At 39.6% G+C, this 27423-nt stretch overlaps 2 protein-coding genes across 2 annotated transcripts in view; both read right to left on the bottom strand.

The window, feature by feature from the left end:
- Nucleotides 1-1785, bottom strand: part of CAPN3 (calpain 3) — a 28097-nt gene extending 26312 nt beyond the window's left edge. The window contains exon 1 of the mRNA XM_088167004.1: nucleotides 903-1785. Coding sequence (XP_088023130.1) covers nucleotides 903-1193 — 291 coding nt within the window. The 5' untranslated portion in view covers nucleotides 1194-1785. The remainder of the gene's footprint in view (nucleotides 1-902) is intronic.
- A 2466-nt stretch (nucleotides 1786-4251) lies between these two features.
- On the bottom strand, nucleotides 4252-27372 carry GANC (glucosidase alpha, neutral C). Its single transcript, XM_088167002.1, has 24 exons — nucleotides 27224-27372; nucleotides 26097-26159; nucleotides 24800-24908; nucleotides 24146-24273; nucleotides 23450-23632; nucleotides 22589-22634; nucleotides 21157-21223; nucleotides 19768-19864; nucleotides 18980-19160; nucleotides 17987-18140; nucleotides 17366-17601; nucleotides 16271-16397; nucleotides 15676-15755; nucleotides 14682-14825; nucleotides 14359-14455; nucleotides 13902-14003; nucleotides 13196-13439; nucleotides 11459-11523; nucleotides 10867-10943; nucleotides 9560-9634; nucleotides 9047-9160; nucleotides 8403-8515; nucleotides 7189-7292; nucleotides 4252-6324 (listed from the first exon to the last, which is right to left on the bottom strand). Exons 1-24 carry the CDS (start codon nucleotides 27250-27252, stop codon nucleotides 6215-6217), a joined length of 2745 nt encoding a protein of 914 aa, XP_088023128.1. The 5' UTR covers nucleotides 27253-27372; the 3' UTR covers nucleotides 4252-6214.
- Between the last annotated feature and the right edge of the window lie 51 nt (nucleotides 27373-27423).

Genomic DNA, 27423 nt, shown 5'->3' with positions numbered 1-27423 from the left:
ACTTTGCCACTGAAGCACAGATTTGGGCTCAGGGAAAGTATGGCAAATTTATAAAAGAGGTTGCCAAAAACTGCCAGAGAGAAGTAAGTGTGGAGGCTCCTCAAACAACACCCCTACTGTCAGACGGGATGGCAGGGGCCAAGGCACTGTCCCAGGGGCTGCCTTGCTGCAGGGGAGCAGCTGCCCAGTAAATATGACAGGGAAAAAGTGTAATTCCTCCTGAAGCAGGAGGGAGAATCAAATGGGAACTGAGGTATTAGTCCTCTGCCAGTGAGAGAGATGGAGAAAAAACAATGAAAAAGAAGAAGGCTGCTTGAGGAATATCCACAAAATAGGAAAACTAATGGGATTACTAGCCAAGACTGGGTCTTCATAGTGATTAGAATACCCACATTCATGGTAAGTGGGATAAGCAATGCAGGGAACAACTGACTAAAAGTATGTTTTAGACCATAACCTGTCCTTTTATTTTCACACATGAGAAAAATGGCAGAATACCAAAATAAAGGTTTAAGTGAAACAAGTTAGTGTTAAAAAAATTAAGCCTCAGCAAACCCAGTAACTTGTTGTGGAACGAGGAGAGTTTTTCTTTGGTACTTTCAGACAGGAAAATCCCAGGCAAACCATGCAAGAAGTAAATTAAATTCCCAATATTTCTTTCTAAATATTTCATTACATCTGTCTTGTTGTTGTTGTTGTTTCATTCTGTTTTATTGCATTTTAGTCATTATATACACATTGCCTTTCACAGCCCTAGCTAATTATCTCCCAGGAGAGCTCTAAGGAAATACATTTCCATTTTATTCCACCCGCCTCTCCAACACACAATTTCTGCAAAAATGTAAGCTCAGGGTGTATACTTCAATTTCCAGAAAAAGGCAATCAACAAACACGTTACTTACACGTGGTCTTTTCCATTCGAACTTGACGGGGCTTTTCTGGCTGTAGAAAAGGGAAGACTCATTTGGTGGGAAATCAGGATCTTCATAGAGAATGTTTTTCTCCAGGCACTTCTTGTGAAGCTCTTCATAGGTCTTCTCCTTTACGCTGATAATGGGCTGATTGCGACTGATGATGGCAGAATAAATGCCCCCTGTGCCCCCTCCTGCCCCCTCCGTAGTGCCAATGGTGGTGCTGGGGACTGACCCCGCCGCTGTTTGCCGAGCCACGGCTGCATTTATGGCAGTCGGCATGGGAATCAGGCTTACAGCAAATGTTGAGAAACAGCAGGATCTTGCAAAATGGAAGGAAATTTCAGAAAAGGGGAAGCTGCTGTGCAAACCGTCTTTTCTGTCTGTGGAAAGCCTTCTAGTCAAATTTGCCAGCCAGAAAATTCCATGTGGTTTTGCATCCTCTTAAAGGACAGTATTTTGTCATCAGAAGTTGGAATTTGTTCCTTGATGTGAGACAAGACGATCAGCTGGCTCACTCCTGTACCCGAGTTGTATCTACCCCGTGCGTGTGTGCTGTCCTGTGTAAGTGTCCAGAAGGGACAAGCTTTAACTGTGAAATCTAAAAATAACTACATGCAAAGAGAGAGGGAAAATGAGAGGGGGCATTAGTCTCCTGTGCAGCTTGTGCCGAGGCCAGGCATGTTCCTGCGACAGGCTCTGTGTGTGGGCTGACTCCTGGTGCAAGCAGTTCATCTTTTCCTTAAGTAGAGGGAACAGTGAAACTGGAAGCTAAATCCCTGCTGGCTTGGGAATCTTATGTACTAAGTACTGCCAGGCAATGGTCCCAACACTACTGAAAGAACTGCTGTACTTGACTTGTTTCTACCCTTAGTGGCAGAAAAGATAGAGACACATTTTTACTACTAGAGAAGATGATCAGAAGACACTTCTAATGGTGAAAGAGGCGCTATTTGATGCTATTGAGGTCAGGTCAATACCTGCCAGCTGGTTTTGGTTCCTCTGGAGAGCAGCTTGGCAACACTAAGATTCACCTTGTAATAGATAACTCCCATGAAAAAGCAACTTTTTATATAGGGGCTGAGAAGTTTATAGAGCCTAGTGTGGAAACTGGGCCATTCTCTGTATGTTAGGATATACCACAGTTAAAGGAAACATCTGACTCTGCACATTTATTTTTTCACACAAGAGTGGGATAAGGGACAGATTCACAGCCTCTGTGAGCAAAAATCTAAACATATATTGCTTTTCTCTGTAACCCTGTCCTTTAAAAGGTGACAATATTTATATGTCAAGAAAAGCACCAAAATATCCTGATTTTTCTTTATTGGGAAGTCTTCAATCATAGGTGACATCAGTTTTATTTTTGCATAATGATACTCATTTCTGGCTCACATATACATTGCTGACCTTCTGGCCTAGGGCTATGGCATTTTCCAAAGCACTTTTTTTTTTTTGCTTTCTCAGCCATTTTCTCAGTTTACACATGTAAAATCAACAGTACAGTGGACAAACGCTAAAGCTCATTAAAGAAAACTCCCCTGGAGAAACTTTTAAAGAAGGTAATATATAGTTGGAAAGCTTGACTAACCTCTAGGAATATTAATCATCAGTCTTTTAGGCCATTTAGGTGACCTAAATCCTTTTCTTTTTATCATGGATGCAAGCCTTCTTGCACCAACAGGGCAATTGAAAAAGATTCAAGCATTTGTGAAAATAGGAATGCAATGGCTTTAGGGTGGGTTCTTCAAATGCAGAATTGATAACTTCCTCATTACATTTATATGCAAGGATTGCAGATCTCATACTTGACACTACATTGCAGGACAGCTTGGCAGAGCCACGTGTCACTCTTTGCAGGATATGCAGATAGTGAGATGCAAGGGCCTTTCATTGCACAGCTCAGCGAAGTGCTCATTTTGCAGCCTGTGCATACATTTTTTCTTTCATATTCTCCCTTCCTGCCCAGTATAGCAATGCATATCTTACATACAGAGCTCTGTTTCTGGAAGAATTGTAGGGGTATGACATTTGAGAAACTTTCTGTGGGTTGCTGAGGAGGAGCATGTGGTTTGGTTCGTTTTGTTTTTCTTTTTTATTGGGAAGGTCAGCAAGTGCCAGGCTATGACCTGCTGCTACTGTGAGAGCTAGCAGATCAGCCAGTGCCTGCATCTAGAATGGCAGAATTTCCCTTTCAGGAAAGGGAATGAAATCTTGCAATTTCAATCAGGATTGTTTAGGCAAGCTTTGGTCCATTTCCCTGCACTTCTTAGCATCTCGTTCACTTTCAGTGTTTTCACCTGGTTTTGGAATTTTCCTTTTTTTTTTTTTAGCATTTCATTTCCTTAGAATCTTCTCTACACTCTTTTTTAAACTTTCTTCCTTGATTTTAGTATTTATTTAGATCAATATTGGCAAGTTTTCGTGCTTTTCACTGCCCCTCACTTCATCTTGGTGCATTTGGTTGTAGTCACTCCATTTCCAAATTTTCTGTTTTTTTTTCAATTGCATTTTAATATATCATATCTCCTGTCCAGAGGGTTTGTTAGACTTTGTCTTCTGATTTCAAGATTTCATTCCCCTTCCTGAAAGGACTTCTCACTTCTATGCCAATGTTGCTCTTTATGTGTGTTCAGGAGTTACACTCGTTTAAAATACAATTCCTCCTTTTCTTATTTCTTACTGGACAGATGGCTTTGTTATGTAGAGTTTTGGTCTTTTTTAGAGGAATTTGTAATAAAAGACAAACAGTGTTTTTAAATAGACACAATTTTCCATAGAGGAGAATGGATGTGCTGTCTAATACAAACAGCAAAACAAATTTTCAGGAATTAAATCCTTTGTGTGATGGAATTTACTGCAAGCAGAAGTACCCAAATAGCTGACCTGTTCAGAGAGTAACAATGAAATAATCTTTAGTGAACTAACCTAAAATGTTAATATTGCTATTTAATTTGTATGAAGTTTTCTCTCCAGTTGTTTTCATTAATTGTACTAAGTTATTTCTTTTGTAAAGGTATAGCAAAAAGTTATTTCCTCATTTATGGCATAAATATGTGGAAAAATAAGTGATCAATGTAAATCCTATTCTTTGAAATTTATCAGATCTAAAGACACAACTGCTAAGATTTTCAACAAGTAATTGCTACCGAAATCCACAGACATTATGAATTTCCTACCACTGAAAATCTGACCCACGAGTACTTATTATGGTGCAGATATCTTACCGAGGGCCAGAGAAAAAAAGCAAGTCATTCACTTTAACCAGATACCCTTGGAAGAATACTCACTAGTGATTCTTAACAGTAGAAAGAAGGTTGGAAGGAAAAAGGCATGTAACTTCCTTCATTATTACTTTATTTCACTTTACAATTTCAGAAATAGTAGTTAAAATATTTTATTATATTACCCAACACAATAACAATATTCTGTCAGAAACACTGATATGCTTAAACATAGTAAGAAATCATCAATCAAAGCTTAGAAGTTGATAAAAAAATAGGGTCTGTCTCTCTTTTCACAGATGAAAAAGCTTTACTTGCTGCTGTTCTACCTGGATTAACACATTTGCATTAAGCACAACAGTACTTATGCTGCCAGTTCCCGGAGTGGAGGCTCACACTGTCTCCTAGAAGGTGCTGACAAGTAGCTCTGCAGAATAAAAAGAAGGAAGCTAAGGGTCTGGTGGGGAACAAACTATGCTTGAGTAGTCCAGAGCAGATTACTCAGTTCGTTCTCATGCTTGCTATTCCCAGAAATCTGCCCTGCAGAGGACAAACAGCAGCAGGTGGGAATGTCAGGGGGGATTAGCAACGTTACGTTACCTTTAGCTGGCAAAAATGGTGACCATCCTTCTCTGTTTCCTACGAGTTAATTTACTGATGTTTTTAGAAAATACGTCCTTATCTTACTGAAACCAATTAAATGAACTAGAAATCCAGAAAAACCAGAAACCCAACTGATGGCATGTTCAGGTTTGACTCAAAGCAGAACTGGTTTCAAAATAATATAGCTGACAAGTGTAGCAAATGGAAAAGGTAAACAAACCCTGCAGAGCAATGGCAGCCTGTGAAAAGAGATATGGAAAAGCCTGAGGGAACAGGCAGGATGTAGTGAATGTGGGACTCAGGATGTCTCTGTTTTGCAAGCAAAGCAAGCATCAAAACACTCCAGTTCTGTTTGCAGAGATGGTGGGAAAAGAAGGCAAAGGAACATTAGGCCGAGTTGCAACAGAAAGGAGAAATAAGCATAAAGTGAGATGCTTAGATGCAGAATCCCAGTAAAATTAAAATTTGCTTCATAAATGCCTAGCTCAAATCTCAGCCAGATACTAAAAATTGACATGACTAAACCTTGTGTTAAGGCAGCCAAAACTCTGCAGATCTTGGAAGATGTGGAAAAGCATAGCTCCTTCACTGGGCTGGCTTTAATCAATGACATTCAATCATCAATGCCAATTCTTTCCTAAAGGAAACTTTTTTTTTAAGTAGTACTTGCAGATGGAGGGGAGCAGTAACATGGAAACTGTTTTTATGTGAGTATAGCTGCTATCCTAAGCCAGTACTGCACCTATGAGGACCTGTGCCTTTTTGAAATCCAAGTTTCAAAGCTGGCTGTTAGGGAGCCTTCTGCACCACCCCATAACTGTCTTCTACTATTGCACAACTGACAGGCACAAGCCACCCAACCTCACCTCCAGTGCCTGAGCTGTTTGGCTGAGCCTGCTGTTTGCTTTCCTGTGCAGACCAGCTAATTTTGCGTTGTCATAAGGACATTAAGGAAAGCAGAAGTTTCTGTGATCACACTGGCTGGCTCCTTCTGTGTTTGTTTTCAGAAGGCAGCTGGCAGGCAGAACTCTGGTGATAACCTCTGTGTCTGTCAGACCTGCTGATGATGCTGGCCCAGATCTCCTCAAGTGCTCCAGTCTCTGAATAGAGGGATTTTCAAATACATTAAGGCCTGTGCCAACAAGCCACAATCTCACCCTATCAACTCATAGTTTTTTATTGCAAGTGAAGGCAGAACTGAAGCTTAATGCCTAACTGAAGCTAGCCTAATGCAAGTAGTATTTTGCTTATTTCCCCAAAGATACAATCCTAGTGCTATTATTTTGCTGAACAGAAAAGTTAACCAAGTCCAAATTAGTACTTTAACAGAAAAGTTGTAAGAAATGTTAGTCTGGGTGTATTAGTGGAAAATATGTTTGTTGATTTAATTGGATTCAAGTGAACATCTGAAGTCCTCCTGGTTTATTTCTCCTCATCCTTGCACTGAATGGTTTCTCTGAAGAAGTTGCTTTCCTTTCAGCTGATACAGATCTCCCAGTCAGCATCAACACTCAGGGCTAAGTTTTCCAGTGTCAGTGCAGAGGTCTTCGTATCATACGTGAAAACCACTTCTTTTTTTTTCCCATCTGAACAGGACAAGAGAGCTTTCTATTTAATTTAAGAAGAATCCTTTTTCAAACACAGTTACACATGACTCTCTACAGTTCTTAGTTCTGACTGCCCCTGCTACTGGTGGAAAGGATTGATTAAAAAACAAATAGAAGTCTAATCTTCCCAGCACACACATAAGAATGCAGTGGAATAAGAAAGTAATTATTTCTTTTTTTCTGATCTTTCAAACTATGTAACTACTCAAGGATTTTTCTGTAAAAATAACTCTGGTTTCTGCACAGGTGTGTTCCTCCAAGCACCCTTGACAGGTGGAGGCAACAAGTCCATTTCCCCACGACTCTCAAAGTGAAGGGACATGATTGGAAAGCAACCAAAAATTTTAAGCCCTTTCTGTAGATGCTACTGCCTATCCATATGGGATACCTCGCAACTACTAGAGATCCCCATATAGTCAGGAACTCTAGAGCTTCTAGATGAGCATGGAAACAGAAGAGTAAATCTGGGTTTGTCTGCAAGTTTCCTTTTCTAGACTAGGCAGGCTGACAGACCTGAGCAAATGGACCTTCTTTTGAAGTGCTGTCTCTGCTCATGTTTTGTGCAGGACCATGTTGTCTGAACATGTTCATTCCAAACCACTTTAACTGATGTATTTATCATCTTTCAAAGTCAGTGTTCTTCAGTTCTCCATGTAATATTAGCTAGTTCCTTTCACTAAATTCTCTCCTTGATATAAAAAGAGCAGCAAAGCAAACTGAACAGAGAGGCTTCCTATGCAGTAACACTTCCTTTGCAGACCTGTCAGTTTGACACCTCTAGTGAATGGCAGCAGAGCAACAGAATTTAAAAAAACTGTAGTAAAATAGAAGTCAATTCATTACCCTTGGAACTGGCTGTCACAAAAGCGGGTTGCTTTCCAAATCCCAGAATTATCACCCGTTCAACTACACATGTAGTGTGGTATTGTCCGTTTTCATCTACGCAGCTGAAAAAAGAAAATTATTTCATATATATCACTTTGTTTCCATCAGTGTAAGTTCATTATCACATTATTACTTCGGTCTCATCCTGAAAGCTAGAAATTTAGCTATGTTTTTCTTTTCTCATCCTGAATTTTTAAGCTTTTCAGATTTCATATTCCAGATAAAGAGATTTGAAGTATACTTTTAACTACGTTATACAAGCTAAACTAGTTTTGTTCTGTGTTAAATTTTGTCACTTTAGGACCAACTCTTGCATATTTTTGAAGCTTGAAGGACTAACAAACACCTGTAGAATCATCACTTATGCACTACACAGCCCTCTGTGTAACATACCTCAATAGTAAAAGGGTTACAGTGACATATTTGGCATCTCTTTCCTTAAAAGCAGCTAAGGATCTCTTTGGCTTTCAGATTTTGTAACTGAGCCTTTGCAGGTGGTATTCCCTTGTGCCTCCTTTCAAGTGCTTCTCTTCATGCTAAATACACGGTGAATTTATTGACTACTTTGGGAGACTGCAATGGTGTGGTTTTGGTTCCCATACAGAAGCATTGAGTATCTCAGGTTGGAAGGGACACATAAGAATCAAGCCTAACTCCCTGCTCCTTGAAGGACTACCTAAAACTAAACCATTGGCTCAGAACATCACCCAGATGTGCTTTGAACTAGGAAAGGCTTGATGCCTTGACCAGTTCCCTGGGGAGCATGTTCCAGTGACTGACCACTCTCACTGCAAAGATTATGTCAGAAAACAAATTTTAGAAAATATGAACATTCCAGGTGTTGCCTACTTGCAAATCTCCCAATTTATCTTTTTTGGCCTCTGATAGGTTTTTGCTCTTTCTAAGGCCTTTCTTTATATTTCTGTCAATCTGCAGAATCTCGAGTTTGACTAAACAATGTAAGACAGCTCAGTATTTCATGTGTTACTGCCTTCAGACTTATGTAGAACACTGTTTACCTCTGCAGTATTAGGACAGATTCTGCACACTCTTGGATTTCACTAAGCAATAGATGAGACTAATACTGCTATATTTGTAAGAAGGCCTCATGAACTAGAACAAGCATTTCCATTGACAGTGTGTTGGGGGCTTTTGTCCATAATTGCTGTTACCTGGAAGAGAGAATGTTCTTGTGGAAAGTGAATTTCCGATACAGGAACTGTTTCTTGTGGAGATATTGAAATGAATGCCCATCATCTACATAGAGCTCACCTATGGCACAGGCCTGTGAAACACACCAGACAGAGCACAAATTAACAGCAGCTTCTAGTGTTGAATAATGAAACTGTCTTACTCTTACTATTATCTAACTGTTATGCTTCATATTGAAGGTGTTTATTTTTCTTTAGTGATTTGTATTCCTGGAAGGCTCAGGCAATCCAGCTCTGAGAGTGCTGGACATCCTGGTTTTGTAAATTGATGCAGGTGCCACGTGTCACCTCTTCATTAGCAAAGACAGTTGTAGGAATCTCCCTCTGTGCCCAAGAGGAAGTTTGTGGCCTGCTCATTCTCTGCTCCTTCCTCCAAGGAACTAGACAAGGGCTGAAAAAGGTCAGAAAAATGTTCTGCCTCTGCTGTGCTCAGAGGGAACAGTGGGGGACAGATTTGAGTCCCCTCAAACAGCACAAGTAGAGAAGAGCCATTGGGCACTCAAATGTAGATTGCCATTGTGCTGATTGAACAGGCAGCAAGGGCCTACAAAGATCAGATGGAGTAGAAGACATCTTTGTAAAAATGGAACGCTATCTCAGAGTACCTCTGTGTCTAAGGCCACGTGGAGCTCATAAGAAACATCTATCATCCATTCAGTGGATTTTCCAGCTGTGGTCTTCAGTGCTATCACAGTGCCCCCCCGCTGGAATACAGGAATCTACAAAAACACAAAGCCAGGGCAGAAAGGTTCCCGTACTCTGATAATTTTAACAAGGATCAGAGATAACAGAAGTATGCTCAAAACTTAGTAATGAACTTTTACCACAAATATATAAAGAAAATTATTCAACTAACAATGGGAATAGTAGTGACCTTCTGTATGTATATAAGAAAAATAATTTTCCTTGGAAAAGCAAACCTTGCATCACCTCACTTCACCACCAGGACACAGTAGTGTTCAATCTAACAATACAGGAGATGTGACTTTTATACAAAAGCTATTTTACATTTCTACAAGGAAATTGAACTGTAACCTTCTGGTTCTGAATATTGATAAAACATAAGTTCAGGGTTTTTTTCTGCTCCATGAAAGTAGCATTTTAAAACAAAAACATACATTCTCCAGTGTTACTGGGATCTTCACTGGGCCTGCATCTTCCATTCGTTTAAATTTTCTGAAATCATACCAAATCTAGAAAAAATGAAAAAAGAATGAGCATAACACATATGCCAAGATCTGTTCCCTCTGCTGACGCAGTTACTGTCCTGCTTAACCTGTCACTATTCCAAACAATCTATCTGATATGCAAGAAAAAGCATTTATTTTTAAAAGAAATGACTTTCTGGATGAAAAGAAAAAAATATCATTTCTGAAGCACAAAAATAATCGGAGCTTTTCTACAGTTTAATGTAGAAATGTATGCACAATGTCTTGTAAGTCTTAAAGCATCTGGAAGTGAAAAACACTGAAACAATTTTTAAATTTTATTTTTTTTAAATCTAGTTCTTGAAAAAGCGTATTTGAAGTGAAAATTAACAACAAAGCTGCTAATAACAGGTGACAAGAGAGGTGCATCTGAATCTCCCACGCACCACATTTGCCAGCAGGTTTAACTGCTTTAAGTGTGCCAAGCACTCAGTTGCCACAGAGATCTTGATGAAAGTATTTTCCTTAACTTTTCTGGAGAGCCTAGTCTGTTTTTCTCCTTAAACTGAGAAGAATTCTCAGGTGCATTAGTGGAGTCACAAGGCTCTGCATGGTCTCATACACTCCCTTTTGCTGCTTACTCTTTAGCATCTCAGGCTTTCCCTTAGCAGCTGTTTTCCCCAAATCATTTCCCTTCCTCTACTTCATAGCTACTGTAGCTAAATGCTCTTTTTAGGAGTGGACCACTGTGCCATCCTGTGGATAAATACCTTTACTTCAGAGAGGAACTGCTCTCTGTATGTGTCAGTGTTTGCTATGCATGTCCCAGGCTACTGAAGCTGATCTTTCCTTGCTAAAATTTTCCCTCCTCACAGTTTCCCCTCTGATTTCCGTTTGACCTTTCTTCAAAGTTCCCTTTTTCCCCACATAAAATGAGAAGTTTAACCCCAAGTGAAATATATGAGGAAAGTATATTGACATTGTTGGCAAGCTGTTTCATGGTGATTGATGAGACATGGCAAGCTTTGAAGGGACATTTAAACTGCAGGTGACTTGAAATTTGTGCAGCAGCTCTTGGAAATGCAGGAAAGTAAATTTACTGTGAGCCAAGCAAGCAAGGCATTAAGACGGAAGGAAGGGTTCAGAGTGGCACAGCATGGCCAGCCAAGACTTGCCACAGCAGCAGTCCTCAGCAGTTATTAGATGGGGAGCTGGAAGGTTTCTGCATAAAGCATTTCTTTGGGCTGAACAGTTGAGCAATTCATATACATCCTTACCTCCCCTGACCCTGGAAACAGAACTGTCACTGTCTTGGCCTCTTTCTCTGTGACTGGATGCACCAACAAAGCATTTCCTGGAAAAAAACATAAACATGGCTATGGTTCTCAAGGCTGCATCTCCCTAGAGCAGAACCTCTGTGCTCTGGGGTTGTCAACCTCCCACAGCCATTTCAGGAGCTTGCTTGGGCATGTCATATGCTTAGGTTCACTTTCTACTGAAGGAAAGGCCTGTGTAGTGGGCTGATGGCTGCCTGACTTCAGCAGCCAGCCACACCACAGTAAAAACCAATCATGTTTGTTTACTACTGCCATTTTTAAAGCAGACTGTGATCTTAGCTGCTCCACTGAACTTGATGTTTCAAGTCAAAACCAATCATGTTTTTTCAAAGTGACTAGTGAGATACAACTGCATCTCCTATGTCCTCTTTTTTCAAAGTGCTGTTAAAACTAGGTCCCTTAAAGAGGTCTCAAGTTCTACATTCAATAACAGTTTTTTCAAGTCTTGGGCAGTGTTTTTATGTTTTCTTTTTGTCATGCAACACCTCAAAAACATTTAACTCAAATTCCAGAGAATAAGACATCTGCTTACCCAGCATGTACTCATTTTCCACATCAAAAGTTTCCATTTTCCCTGGAAACTCTATCCAGAGAGACCTGTAGAAAAGAAAGATAATGGAACTCAGTTACATTTTTCCTGTCCCATCAACGTGTTCAAGTCCTTCTGACATTTTCAGGCTCTACTTTCTCCCTCTCTTTACAAGGGATACTTATCAAGAACTGAAGATTACTCAAAGTGCCCCTTTGAGTGACTGCTGAGGGTCCCCAGTACAGCATGGGTTAAGACACTGCAGTATACCTATCTCTACATCTGTGGCCTCGTTTTCTTCCCTCCTGCCTTCTTCCTTACAACCTTGCACTACATCTACCTTCCTCCTATCAAAGGAGAGATGAATGAGTCTTTGTGTCCCAGTCTACCAGCAATGCTGGCCCCTGATGAGCTGGTTCCTGCAGCACAGTCCTTCCTGTTCTTAACAGCTCCCTGCTGCTTTTACATCAAGTCTTCTCCTGGCCACTCCTGAAAAACCTGCACCAGAAGCTCATTTTCAGTCTTTCTCAAAAATAGTAGTGTAATAACCATCTGGTTACAGAACAGGAGTTCTATATTTAAAGTTTAAGAAATTATGACAACAATAGCTTGTTAAGAGAGAGGGTCTGGGTTTCCCTACACAAAAGCCTGGCTCACTTGCTCACTCACAAGCATCCACTTGTTCACTGCAGCCCTGCTGCTCATGTGCTTCCTAATGAGACACTTTCCATTCTGCTTGTCTCAGTGAGAAATATACACTTCCTCTCTAATTCTGTACCTACTGCAGCAAACTTAACACAATGGAAGTGTGATTTAGTACTGTGGGCAGTTCACATGTCAACAAAAGCTTCATTTCAAGAAAGACAGAAACCCAGTCTATGTCAGTGCATAAAACAGGTGCATTTACATCTATATACGTGCAGACAGACACACTATGTCTGTAATGCCAATTATCTTCATAACTCAAACTACTCAACCCTTGTCAAAAAGATCTTTATGTTTTTAAAACTTATGAGATGTATCTGCATAACAAAATATAAAGGTAAAAAGAACAGTTCTAGGGCAACCACAAGCACAGATTATAATCTATACCAGGAAGATTAATGACATTCATCTCCTCCTGGAAGAAATGCTGCATTCACTTCCATAGAGGTACATTTCTAAGAGGTTAGAGACCAACAGAACAAATAATTTATTTTCTCATTTCATTTCTGTTCTAGATTATTAAATTTTCTACTAAAAGGAACACTATAAGGAATACTTTAGAAAAAAAGATAAAACTACTAATATGAAATAAGCTTTTATAACAATAACAATTAAGCAGTAACAAATATTTTCATGAGAGGTGAAATGGCATTTGCTTTTCTAGATCAACAAGTTCAGGGTCCATTAAGCACTGTTTTATGTACTGGTTGGACGACTACCTCTTGGTCTTTATCATGATGAAAAGTCTGAAGTCCGGACTACTTTAGGAAGTTGAAAGACTGCGATGTGTTTACTGAATTAGTGTATTCCAGGTGTCATTTGGGAAAAAACTCAAAACATAGTTTTTTCTCCGAGAGCCCTAACAAAGCTTGCAGAATGCATGAAAAGAGAATTCAGTATTAGAACTTTTGTGCATTTTTCTCCCTTTTAAGAGCCAAATAAGCAACTACAAAATTAAGAGGTGGTAAATTTAACTTCCCTTCTCCAAGTAAGCTCCTGCAGATACCCTCCAGGCCTCCTGACTCGTGCTCTTACCTCATGACGGGTTCTGCCGCCGTGTGTGCCCGATAGAACAGAGTGTATAAGTAGGGCAGGAGGACGTAGCGCTCTCTAATGGCTCTCCTGATGATCTGGGTGTTCTTCTCCCCAAAGAGCCACGGTTCGCGCCGTTTGCTCTCCATGTTAGAGTGACCTCTGAAGAAGGGCTGGTAGGCTCCTGCCTGATACCAGCGAACAAGTAACTCTGGCTCTGGATCTCCAATAAACCCTCCCACATCAGCTAGATATTGCGCAGACAAATAAAAATACACAGTTTTGGAGATTGCTCTGGAAAATGTGAAGCTGTCCTCTAGCAAACATTCCAAGTGTATAAATCCATGCATTTCACAGTTTGTTCTGTTGGGCAGCTGCTTGTCCAAATAAGAGTAAAAAATCTGGTGTGACAAGTTATGCTTTGGAAAAATTCTCAAGAGAGGTTTTGAAGTCTAAGTGAGTGACTTTCCCATCATTCACAGTGATGCTGTGAACAGAACACCACCTGAGGACTGCTGCTCCAGATAGGACACAAAAATTAGTGGAGACACGATTATGAGAGCCAGGTTTCAGGCTTCTGAAACCAGACTAATCTGTGAAAACACCTGGAAATGCACAGGGCTGTTGAGCTTTCCACCATCTGTGTTGATGTCTACCTTGGGAATACAAGCTTGGTGGCACCATTTATGCACAGTGAGAAACACATTACCTCCACAGAATGAAATCCCTGCCATGTTGATGGTAAGAAGCATTGGAATGGATATTTTCAAGTAACTCCACTCTGCTGTGTTGTCTCCAGTCCACACTGCCCCTGGAAATACCCAGTTTCAGCATTATGCAGGAAAATTGAATGTGTATCTCAGTTTATGCTTGCAGTTAAGGAAACAAGACAAGAATAATCATGAACTTTATTTTTTTCTTTATACATTCATGCTCCTGAAATAGGCAATAAAAGCAGATATTGGTTTGTCACAGGACACAGGCTGCTGTTCTACTTTTGACTCATACACACCTTGCCAGCCTTTCCTGATTTTTTTAATCACTTGCACTCTTATGAGCTTACCACATTAGTATTTCTAAGACAGTTTCTGTCCTCTCCAGACTGCTATCCATCAAACTTAATAGAACAAAGCAGCAAGAACAGCATCCAGGTGATCCTTACTTACCATACTTCTGTGATCCAGCAAAGAAAGACCGTGTGAGGACAAATGGTCTCTCTTTTCCTGAAGAACGTCTGATGAGCCCTTCTGCAGTTGCCATTTGCTGAAAATCATGAATAAAAAAGTCAGGAAGACAAACCAATGGTAGTACATTATTATGGTAGTAAGGCACAGATGATGCCACATTTTCTTGTGACCAATCACAGCTTATTTCAAATACTACAATATCCAGCAGAGTTTCAGGTTATAGAATAGCTACTACTGTGTGAAGTACTACATGACACACACTCCATGTGAGTAACTGCTGTTTGTGTCTCCAGATACTCTACCTGGTAGAATCCGTAGAGGTTGTGCACTTCCCGATGCTCCCAGTTGTTGTAGTGCACAGCATCTTTCTGCATTGTTAGTTCGGCCCCCTTGAAGACTGAAGGCTCATTCATATCATTCCATACAAACAGGATATTAGTGGATGCCTGTGACACAAGGTTGCAATTAGGTCATGACAGAGCCAACTCTGTGACTTTGAGTGTTTATCTCAAGTGGGTGTCAGGCCAGTCGGGGGTATGAGTAAAAACATCAGCATAAAAGCAAGACTTGGTAATTACACTTCTCAGGTCACTTGAAAGCCCCCATCATTCATCTCGTCCCTCTTAGAGGCCCTTCTAGTCAGGGTAGATGCCTGCAAGCCCACTTGATCTTTGCAATTCTTACAAAACTCACTAGGCACTTGCTATTCCGGTGAGGGAAAGGAGGCATGGAAAAGAGAAGTATAAAACAGCCATGAGTTAAAATCAGAGAAGGCCAGAGGTGAAAGCTGGAGAGGAAAAGCAGCATGGGAAATCCCTACTATGTACATCTACTAGGGAAGTGATTTCAACAACTCTGCTGCAAACCAGAACTTTGGAGCAGGGTGAGGGGAACTGGAGGTGTGCAGCAATGGTCACCTGGACACTTTCAGCACTAGGCAGGATGAAGTGACTGAGCTGTGAGCGTGCACTCCTACATCACTCCTTATGTGCTGTTCATGGTAGTAAAAGCTGGAATAGCAGCAGCTGTTTTATATTATGGGTTCTGAAAATGCCTGCAGTTTATCCCTTCTACTGCTCCAACTAAGTGTGCGTGTTCACTGGTGGCATATGGGCTCCAACTGTCTTAGTGTAGGTAAATCCAGGGAGAAAATCCTTCTGTGGTACTTCAGGTTATCAAGACATTTTCCTCAACACTACAATAACAGAGCTACAAAGGCTTGATTAAACAGTATCTTCTCTCTTTTCCCTTTTCAGGCTTTCTAGGGTATGTAGATCAGAGCAAATAAATACAAACCTTGTATGTTTTGAAGGCAAATTGATCTGCATACCATTTTCGCACTTCAGGATTAGTGAAATCCAGGTAACAAGAGGAACCTGTGGATATGGGAGATCCCAATTATTTACCTGATTTTAAGAACATTGTCTTTGCACCTAAATACAGTGGCCTAAAGCTACAGTAGCTTCCATGGGCAGCAATAATGTAGTTGCTATTTTTTCTGAAATTAAAGCTCAAGAGCAAATTCCAGGCTGACTTGGAATTCAGTACATGTTGTGAAGGTCAACACACACATTGGTGTGTCCAAGGCAAGCTGGGAAGAGGAATGGCTGTTCTCATCAATAAATCCAACTCTTTTAGTTCTAAGCACTGGGATCTGTAGATTCAATAGATATAACAGAGGCAGTCTATACAGCTGAGGCAATCAGGACATGATTATACCACCCCCCATTATTATAAATTATATTAATTTTTAATTATTATAATTATTAGTATTTAGAACAAATGCAAAGACTATAGTAATCTAACTGTGCTTCCATGGATTCCAATTAAACTATTCTGCAAAATTTTAAAAAGAAATAGCTTAAAATATAAAGACAGAGTATTTTTTTACCTGGCCAACAGATGCCCTCAAAATCCTTCCCATTTCTGTCTTTCACAAAATATCCCTTTTCTTTTGCCTGTGCATACAGGGTATATGAGGGATCAACCTTAATATGAGGATCTACGATGACCACAAGCTGCCAGGGTAAGAAAATAAAACACATATTAACATCAGCTGTGCTTAATAAAACAGTAAGAGTTGATAAAAGGCAGAGAATGACTTAATATCAGATAAAGAAGAGAGCTGTGTCCCCAGTTTTAAAAAGCAGATACCAGGTTTTTTATATACTGTGTTAGACATTTGTACAGAGCCTGAATTTACAAGGACTGAATGAACTCACCCCTCTGAAATAAATGACAGAACCCATTGTTTCAGATAAAAGCAAGTATCCCAACCACTAAAAACACTATGCTTAATTCACTGCTGTATTCTGTGAATGGGAAAATATCTGACTTCTGTGTTCACACGCCTGCCTAAAATCATACGCCTTAAGATATTTAAATTCATTTCAGTTTGTGTAGCATACAACAGGAACAGGTATTGTATTTTGCAGTTAGACTCTGCTGCTTTGCTGCAGAGCTGAGAAGGTACTATAGCTCCAATTGAGAGATTATAAAACTTGAATGCTATTTCAACAATCCCCTGTTTGTTGACCTTTGGCAAAGATCAAGTGTTAAGCAATTCTACAACTCAGTAATTCCAAGGAAAGTATTTTAGCCGTAAAAACAGAAATACAGAAACACAAAGAAAACCTGAAGCAACCACAGAAACTATAAATGGTGAAAGCTCATGTTAAAAAGAAAAATTTTCTGCTCCATTGATCAATGACAGCACCAAGCTGCTTCTGTAAGATGGAGTTTCACATGGGGCAAATTTAGCTGGATTTTCAGGATACAGAACAAACTACTAAATAATAAAATGATATGAGGAGCTGAACTAAACAAGATCGCTTGCATGCTGGAAGCATAACCAGATGGCAACACAATCTAATTTATTCTGTTGCAGTTAACCTGTTTACAGTATCTGAAGTAGCCTGTTTAAAGCCAGATTGGGTAGATTCACACTACAGAGAAACCTTTTCTTTCTTCCTGCAATATTATTTACCTTGCGTTTTTTCTTCCTGAGATGTTCTTGCATCTTTCTGGGGTTCTGGAATTTCTGTTTGTCCCAGGTAAAATACCTCTTGCCATCTGTGTGCTCTATATCCAGCCATATGACATCATAAGGAATGTCATGTGCATCAAAGCCAGCATCCACTGCCTTGACATCTTGCTCATCTTCATAATTCCATCTGCACTGATGGTAGCCCAGAGAAAAAAGTGGGGGCAAGGCTTGAGTGCCTAGAAAAAGCACATGAATGAAGATAGAACTGTCAATAAATGCAGACTTTCTGAATTATAAGGTGGCCTGTTTTGGTAGAGACTGGCAGTTCTAGCCCCCTGTGTTTCACCTCTTCATCTACGGGTGCAGTGTCAGGTAGCAGTGATTATGCTGGCTTCTCACTTAGGGCCAAGTTTGACCAGCTGTGAATGCTAGGGAAAACAAGGATAGAGGCCTGTCTTCACAAGGCACGAGCCTTTGATCTACACACAGCAGTTTGGGAACAACTGGCCTCCTGCACACAATGGGCTAGGTAAATATTGACCCACTCTTGGGCACAGCATGTTCCTCAGAGAAACTCCTGGGTAAGTGTGCCATTCTGACTCCAATTATGTGAGTTAGTACCTGTCAGTTGTGCAAACTGCTTGAAGATATCAAATGGAGTGGGTCCCATCAGCAGGAAAACGTCAATGATCCCACTTTCTGACATCCAGCGTACGTCAGTCAGAGGCACTGCTCTCTGCTTAGCAGTCTCTGCAGCAGATCTGGATGGAGTGTGCTTAGAAGGAAAACAAGGTAAACCTGAACCTCTCTCTCTACCAAACTTTTATTTAATGAAGGAGCAAATAGGGAAACACACAAAATTCACTAACACATATCTGGCAGGTATTAGGAATACACACTGAATGTTTCTTATATATCCTTCAAAAATCCTTTACCTTGCATACCACTTACACAAAGTAGAGTAATAGGTAATGAGAAAAAATGGGTAGTGAGTGACAAAACAATTAAAGCATTTCCATAATTGAACATTGTGAATTTTCTGTAGGGTCTTTGAGTAATATCTATATCATAAGTTAAAAAATAAAAATAAAAATTAACCACATAATGCAGTGCTGGCAAAGCAAGATTTGCTTTTTAGTCATTGTTTCAATTTTTAACAGAATTCATATAATCGTATTTCAAGAATGAGCTCTTTTCATAAACATTTTATGTTTCTTCAAGTTCAATTACATTCCACAGAAGAATGAGCCTGTTAAGACGAAATCTGTGGCAGCTCCAACAATTTAAACACTCATAAAAATGTCTCAAATCCAAGTGAATGTCAAGATTTTTGTACACCATTTTTTCTGCCTTCTACATATATCTATTTTTCTATGCATTTTCTCTCTGCCTCCTCCTGTAGACCTGTTAGGATACAAGATCTATAACTTGGCTCTTGAAAGGAGTCATCTCTTTGTTCAACAAATTTAGCAATAGGGAGGACAGGAGGAAGAGACTGATAATTCTTCATTAATGAGCAAAAGATAAACCTCCAATAGTGTTATATTCCTGTTGGTTTTGTCCTGAAGTGTTTTCTTTTGTTATTTAATTCTGAGGAAAGTGAATAACTCTCACCTCAGCTACTGCCTTTGTACTAATATCCACCAGTGTTTCTGAAGAGTTCAGCCAGAAGATCCCTGAAGTTCTGTTAGGCTTGTGTGCTAAGAGAAGGGGTACTGAACCATAAATGCCTATTTTGTCATGTATCTTGTGGCCGAAAATATCCAAATTATAAAGCCGGTAGGCATCACCATCACTAGGACAAACAAACAGATGTGTTTGTTACATGTAAGCATCTTGCACTAGGCCAGTTTTAACTCTATTGCTGTCCCACTCAACCTGCTGAATTCACTCACTGCATGAGTACTCTGTGTTCTGGTCTTTTGTTTAGCATCCAGAGCTGAAATGTGGACTGCCTAGATTACTGCTTCTTTGCTTTGGTCCTCACTATCTGAAGCAAACAAGATTTTTGCTGCCAGTGAGACTACTGTGCATTTGCTCTAAATCCTAAAATATTATTTCTGAACTCTCCCATCCTCCCATAGAATTGCTCTTTTGTGAGTTCTGCTAAAACATGACCAATCCTGCAAGTCAGAAAATAACTGCATGGAAAATTAGGAGAGAACAGAAAGAGCCATTCATGAAATTGCACACTAGGGAAAGCAGAATGCCTTACTCCATGTGGATAGGGGCTACAATTCAGTTTGCTGTACCATTAAACTAAAACATACACTATATGATATACATATCTCAGGCTCTTGTCTGCATTAAATGATTAATGCAATGTTATAGCTCTCTTTTACAAAAAAAAAAAAAAAAAAGACATTGCATTCACTAGCAACCCGACACCTTGACACCTTTACCTGGTGTTTTTCAGAAGAAGAGTTTCTGTGTGTTGTGGTATTCCATAAACATGGTCATATCCATGTAAAGAGAAGTCCACGCCTACAGAAGTAGGACCTGTGGAAATAATATTAAATTATGAGAACACAGAATTCTTAGGCTTATCTGGAAAGAATAAAGTAGAGCAACCCAACTGGATAAACCAAAACAAAATAAATTTTAATGTTTCAATTCAACTCTTTAATGCTTCCTTTCAACTTCACTTCCATTATTACTTCTGTTCTATAGAAGTAATGTTTGAAACAGATTTTATTGTATTTCTTCTGATTTTGAACTTCTTAACAAGATAAAATGAATCACTTTAACAGAAAAAAACCCTCAAATCCATATCATCATGGGTCTTTACCCGGTAGTGAAACTGCTTAAAATTATCTCCTATTTCTATCCCAGTACCTAAAAGCCAAACTTGGCAGCACAGAGGACTTCAGAATCTGAATTGTCTGTTTCCCACTGGTCTTCTCTTCAGCCTCAGCCAGGGGAGTAGCACGCACAAGAGTCCCTAGCAGTGATATCATCCTGTCACACTCCTCAATCCAGAGTAACTTTTGGCAGGTGACCAGAGATCCTGCAGACTGCCAAGCAGTGGCTTCAGGATCAGGATCTGACCATATGGACTTTATTCCTCTGACACAGAAAACAGAAAAACATGATGCTGGCCTAAGACATGAGAAATACCGTGAACAACAAGGGTGACAGCTTCTTGCCCTCTATGTCTTGACTGTGAACTGAGGAAGTTTCTGTCACCAAAAGAAATTGTTTTCAGGCTTCTCTCTTCCTACTGCAGCTGCTGAGTAGTGCTGATTGCTATAAAAGTCTGCATGACAATGGTAATGGACAAAGCTAACCAACTTAATATAGAACAAAATGGGATGGACAGCAGATCATAATATATTTTGGCAATTTATAATTTAAATTGTACTCGAGCTACCACTCTCAGGTGTCTATAACCATTGTCTTTATCACTTAAGATTGCTCAGTATTTCCTTTTTCAGTCCACACTTCAAAAAGTTTATTTGTGACAATTATTTATGCTTAGGTATCATGATTTTTGATATGTCATGAGAATAAACTACAAGCGAAGTCAATGTTATGTACTAATACTAATAAAAAAAGGAAAGGAAAAATGAAATAATGTATTATATACAATATATACATGTAAAGTGAGACAATGCAGATAGAGGTAATGCTATGTCAGAAATGGCATACAGTGAGTTGATTAAATGGGTCTCATTTAATGTGTTCCCTCCTATACAGGGATCCAATGAATATTTGCAGAGCTCCTATCAAATTGTTACCCATCACTGATTTCTGATTAAAACAAAGTTAAGGCAACTGAAAAGCAGACTTACCATGAGCTTTGATGTCTAAGAAACTGCCAAATTTCTCTTGCCAGAGACCTAGATCCTCCTGTTTTTCCTGTACAAATAGAAATAGCTAAGCCTAGCAAATGAAACTGTTCACATCATGTATTTCTAAGAAAAATATGTTTATTCACATGAGATTTATACTGTTTTGTTGGGTTTTTTTCTTTTTTTTTGCCACATATGGCTAATATGAATAAATCAAAACCACAAATCAGATTCAGCTCCAGGAATTTACTGAAGAACTGATGTGCATATGTTGTACACAAGTAGCCTGCTACAGCATGGAAGTAATATCTGAGATCTTGGATAGAATCACAGAATGACAGAATAGCCCAGTTTGGAAGGGACCTCAAAAGATCATCTGGTTCACTCTTTAACAGTAAAGGGTGCCTTGATGAGATTATCTAGCAGCCTGTCCAAACAAATCTTGAAAACCTCCCATGATATGGGACTATGCCATAACCCTGAGAAGATTGTTCCAGTGACTGATTATTCTCACTGTGAAAAATGTTTTCTTCCTGATGTTGAATAAATTTATTAAATTTATTAAATGCATGGGTAGAACCAAACAGAAAAAACCCCGTACAAACAGAAACCCCTCACACAGTAAAGGTCAGACAACAGAAAAAGCTCTTCAGACACTCTGGAGTGCCTGTAACTGATACTTTTAACCTCCTTGTGTCCTGTAATTCATTGTTGTGGAATTTACACTTCTTGAAGTGTCTTCCCTAGTTTTCTTTTCTACATTAATCCCATGATAAGTGGATGTGGCCTCTTGCAGCTATGTGACTTCCCTGGCAGAAATCAGAGCTCAAACGTAAGTATGCTGAGGGCAGCACAGCTCCTGCCATTTAGAACAGGATAGCACAGTAAGCAGCCATCTGCAGGAGGCTAAAATTATATCACAGACACAGCTCAGCCTCCTGGGAAAACTGCTATGTGCCTCTATGCACTGCCAGGACCTGGTCTATTTTAAGAGAGAATTTTCTTTCTGTGTTAAGCTTGAATGTATGTGGAGACATATTTTGACTGTTATAAAAAAGGTCTTGCTCTTTCGAAACTCTCTTTGCAATGAACAGGGAATTTGAAAATGACAAATATCACCACAAAACTCCCTTTTACACATCTACTCCAGATCAAATAAGAGAACAAAAACGAAATAAATTAATAATAAAAAGGCTACAGAAAAAAACCATTTTTGTGCTAAATCTACCTGACTGATGCCTTCTACAAAGGTGGTAAAACACATGAACCTTCCTTCAATTATGGATTTGTAAAATATCTCACTACGTTACACCAGGTCCTTTTTGAAAGTGGTTAGACTGTATTTGTAAATATACTATAGGGCAAAATGAACATGTAATTTAATTTTGTTTTACAAAATATTCCTGCTGGAATTGCAGTAAACATGGGTTACCTTAGAGGAATCACTTGCTGCCTCCTCATTTTGTGCTGTAGGTTTTCTAGTGAAAATAAATACATAGAAATAATCAGTTTATTGTTAATATAAGCAAGGATTTCAAACAGAAACAAAAAATAGCACTATGCATTGCTTTATACATTATGTAAGACTCATGGTGCAAACATGCAAATCATTTTAATATTCAATGCCTTAAAATAACCTTCACTGAATACCTGAGTTAGGTTGACTTCTTGGCCTTTCATGTTTATTTCTATCTGCATCAGCTCTTGTCTAGAAGATCCTCACTTCTTTATCATTCTGCTATCCTCTGTTAATTTCAATATTTAAAATGATGTTCCACAAGAGAGACGCTTGCTATACCCATTTTTAATCATGACATGTCCTGCACTGAGGTTTCTCATCCTTCCAGCACTTTGCAGGGTGATTAACCTATGACATCTTGCAACTAGATGGCACACTGCAAGTTGAACAAAACTTGACTTCTAGTGAATAATGCTTACTTAAAGAGCAAATTTAGTGAGAAAAAATATAAAACTAAAAACCTCATCATACTACCATCACTCATTCCCAAGAAAGACAAGGGGAATCAGGATACTTTAGTGTTTTTCAGAATTGGCCATTAAATGAGGTTAGCAATTTGCATATGGCTGCTGCAAGGGATTAAAGCAGTCTGCAGCTAATTGATCTAGAATTTGTTTGTTAAAACTTCCACTTGTATTTACTGTACTTATGAAGTAAAAGAGAAGTCATGTTCCAGGGCGTAAGAGCTTTCAGAAATTGCAATTCCATAGAATTTTTTATCTTCAGCTACAGCACAACCAGTATAAACTATTATGTGATAGACAAATGCTGTACCTGTCACTGGGGGGTGGTTGTAGGTGCTCAAAATACAACAACCCATTGGAATTCATGCTCATAACAGTCTCACCCTTGGACTGCAGCTCAACTTGGAAGGGGCTTGCTGTGATTTGAAGTTTGTAGTCCTCATTAACACTTGACAGTACCAAAATACCTGCCTCCTTGTGGGATATGAACAGTCTGGCAAATGAAAAGCAACAACAGCTTTATATTAATCAACAGCACATGAAGTCCACTGTAATTAAATAACAATTTATACAAAAGATGGGCTAAGAATATCTGCATACATTACACAAACCTCAAGGCTAATGTTGAGCCAAAGAAGACCAGAAATACATGCTGTGCTCAGGCCTCACTGCAAAAAGTGGCTACAGAACTGCCATGAAAACTATAAAGAGCTTGCATTCCTTTCACATTAACAGATAATGCCTTAGGTAAGAACTCTGCATTGTAACAAGTAGGCTATTTTCTGATTGGGTCAAACAGGCTCAGATTTTTTATATGTAAGATAAAACTTTCTCCTATGTATTTATCATAATTTTTTGTAAGTAAATTAACCACATGCATTTTTGTTTTCTCTTCCTGTAACAACATTACACTGTAGAGAGACAACTGTACTGTAATATAAAGGAGGAAGCTGTAAAAAATACTAAGGTGATAAATCAGCCATCACTTAAATCAGCCATCACTTGCCTCTGGGTGGTAGGTTCCTTTATAAGAACATCAGGAACTTTGTATCTTGCTCTGAGAGGAGATGCCTCATCAATTTTAAGCCTGAAAATATTGCCTTCTATTTCATAAATTTCGACTTGTAGAACAACCTGTGAGCAAACAAACAGATAAACTCATAAGGATAAAAAATACTTATTTTTAACACAGCATTACCAAACACTTACTGCCTGGAAAAAAACCAAAACATGCCTGCTTTCTGATTTAATGTACTTTACTATTGTTGAGAGTAAAAATCATCATTCATATGAATTTACACCAGCTAACTCTACTTCACCCCTCTGAAGAAGCAATGCCTTTTAAGTGAACTCTTTATCTTCAAGCATTTGATATCTATCATTACAGAAAAAGAACTTACTATTTTGAAATAGTGGAGAAAACTCGGAATTAAAAATATTTTTCAGATAAAAAGTGTTCTATTCAGAAGTCTCCTTTTTTGCAAAGCTATTAAATTTAAGTTAAATGCTGATTAGTAAGGACATATTTGGGCTGATAGTTTGCATTATCTCTCCAATATCTATCACTGAAGAATCTCAAAACCTGAAAATATTATCAGTCTTGTTGACAATATTCACTGCTCTTTCTGTAAACACCCTCTTATGCTAGGTGGTATCTCACCTTATTCTCCTCATGAATGATTTGGAATTTGACACTCTCATCACTTAATGTGACTGAATCCAACAACACTTGATACAAGGATATTCCAGGATGTAGAAGTTTCTGACGCCTGTCAAGAGAGAAAATTATTTTTGGTCTCCCCAGTTCTTGTAGTTTATATCATGCAGAGGAACATAATATTGTTAGAAATATTTACTTAATAATTTTGTATTGAATTTTTTCAAATACAATTATTAGCACTTCAAGTCAAGAGGAAAAAGAAGGAATATAGTTCTGAGCACACCTAAATGCTTATGAATGAGATGACAGAGAGGTTTACCCATTACCATTCTGTATGTTTTTTTGCAACAATAATAACCTTAATTCAAGTGTTCAGTTCTTAGCTGTACAATTACATTATCGTTCTTTGATTTATCCCTGAAATTTCAGTTGAATACTCTGTTTTTCGTTTTCTGTCATATATCCCTGTAACTCCCCAATGAACACCTTCTACATCCTGGGGTGATGACACAGTGAGTGTTTTTAATTTGTAACCTCCAAATACACACCAAGGAAATCGTTTCTCACTAAGTCTGATGACTACAAAGTTTTGACTACAGCTTTTGGCCCTGATAATGTTTTTAGGTCAGAAATCCTGAAATAAATGCTCCTTCAACTGTTTGTGGAATTCTCCATGCCAAGCCCGGGTTTTATGAACTATTTGAAGGTGTCTTGGAGGCTACGTTAAAGAAAACCTTCTTCATTAATAAACATGAAAGAGTACAATGGAGGGAAGAAAAAGGTCGAGAGCACAGTTAGAAACGGGATGAGAAATATGACTTAGCATAAGGTCAGCTTTAAGGGACTAGTGAGCTAGAATTTAGATTTGATATTGGATTCTGGCCAAGGTACTTGCTCAACAGGACTGTAATCACACAAGGTATTGTGACAGACTAATGATTTCTATTGAGTGCTCTGCTGCTTTCAACTACAGATAGTTAAGAAACATCCACGTCAAGAGAACAATCTGCATCTGAGTGCACTTATAATTAAAATATTGCTGGGGCTTTGTCAGATGAGACGACTGATCCTTTTGAACCTTAACAGAAGACATTCTGGGTGGAAGATTACACGTTTTAAAGTCTGCTGGTTATTGCTTGCTGATAGGTAAGTAGAATGCTCACCTTTGAAAGACAAATCCTGAAAGTAGCAGACTTGCTGTGATTAAAAGTCAACGCATAACTACTTCCTTCCATAGAACTTACTTTTTAAACTATTAGTACTTCAAAAATAACCACCACACTACAATTCTCCATACCTGTAAAAAGCAATCTGGTTGCATTTCTTAAAGTTGCTTTTGTCCACAGCCTCATCTTGGACACTAGAAAGAGCAGATACAGAAAGTGTTTAAATGTGTCCATCAAACACGTGCTGAATGATCAGATGATGGGGGTCCTTTTTTCAAGAAGGGTCGGGATTAAAGACAGTGCAGAAAACTCTGGTCCAACATAAAATATGATGGACCTTGAACTACTGTGTTTAGATATGAAAAGAGTTTCTTAAACATTCAGTTTCATGCTGAACCATTTCGGTTTAAACTCTGAAATTTTGAGAAATGATTCAATCTATGGCTAATAGAGGTGAATTTCAGCATAGCTGAATTCTTACGGGTTTGCATTTAGAAGCCAGACCTCCCTCTGCAGTCATTACAGTTAATTACTATTTTCCAGTAATAAGCATGGAAAAATGGGGAGGACCGGCAGAAAAGAAATCCTGCACCCTTTTTTTCAACCTTCAGTGGGACTGACAAAGGAGGGAGGCTTCCGATGGTCCTGCTAACAGCTCTGGGTTATCTTTAGGCTTGAAGTAACCTTTAGATTTATTAGATAACATTAAATTTTTGATTTGCCTGAAAGAAAATGGGCTGCCAGTAGTGTCTATCATCAAAATATTTCCCAGATCATGCTGGGTTCAGACACAGATGGAAGGAAATAAGGCATTAGTTCTGGCAGATAAAGCACTGATGCTTATGGAATACTTATTAATTATATATATGCAACATCGAAATGCAGACGGCACCCACTGAAGCTCAGTCATAATTACAAGTTTTGGATTATTCCTTGAGATCTCACAGTAACCGTATATTTAGATCACTTAGCCCTTCCCATTTTTGCTTGAAGACACGTTCATCCTTTCGGGTTCTGCTCCAAGTTCGTGTGCCCCTGTTGGCACACGATGCTGGCCGCGGGTCCGCTCGCCGCCGCGGGAAGGCTGTGCGCGGGCAGGGCGCCGAGGCCGGCAGCGGCACGCCCGCCCCCAGCCCCGACCCGCGGGACGGGGCCGGCTCCGCACCCCGCCGCTCCCCGCGGAAACCGGGGCAGCCTCCCCGGCAACAGCGGGAGCGAGGGGAGCGCCGGCCGAGGAGCGCCTCCCAGGCTGCGTTACCTGACTGCCCCCGGCGTCCCCGCCTCCATGGCGGAGCTGCCCCGAGCGATCCCCGCGGAGAGAAGGGCTGGCGACGCTCCGCGACAGCCGGAGAACGCCGTGGGCCCCAAGCGCGACCGGGCCGGCGAGTGACACCCGGGGGCGGTGCCAGCCCGGGCCGAGCCGGGGAGCGGCTCCGCCCGCCGCCGCTGTCGCCGGCC

Source organism: Sturnus vulgaris, chromosome 6 (genome assembly GCF_052056855.1).
Source record: "Sturnus vulgaris isolate bStuVul1 chromosome 6, bStuVul1.hap1, whole genome shotgun sequence".
Taxonomy (NCBI): Eukaryota; Metazoa; Chordata; class Aves; order Passeriformes; family Sturnidae; genus Sturnus; species Sturnus vulgaris.
This window is presented reverse-complemented; position numbering and strand designations above follow the sequence as displayed.

Coding starts and splice junctions, on each gene's coding strand:
- GANC (XM_088167002.1), bottom strand. CDS start 27,252: ATGGAGGCGGGGACGCCGGGGGCAGTCAG. Junction 22,635..23,449: donor CAACCACCCCCCAGTGACAG/GTACAGCATTTG, acceptor TATTTTCACTAG/AAAACCTACAGCACAAAATG. Junction 11,524..13,195: donor GCGGCAGAACCCGTCATGAG/GTAAGAGCACGA, acceptor TCTTTTCTACAG/GTCTCTCTGGATAGAGTTTC.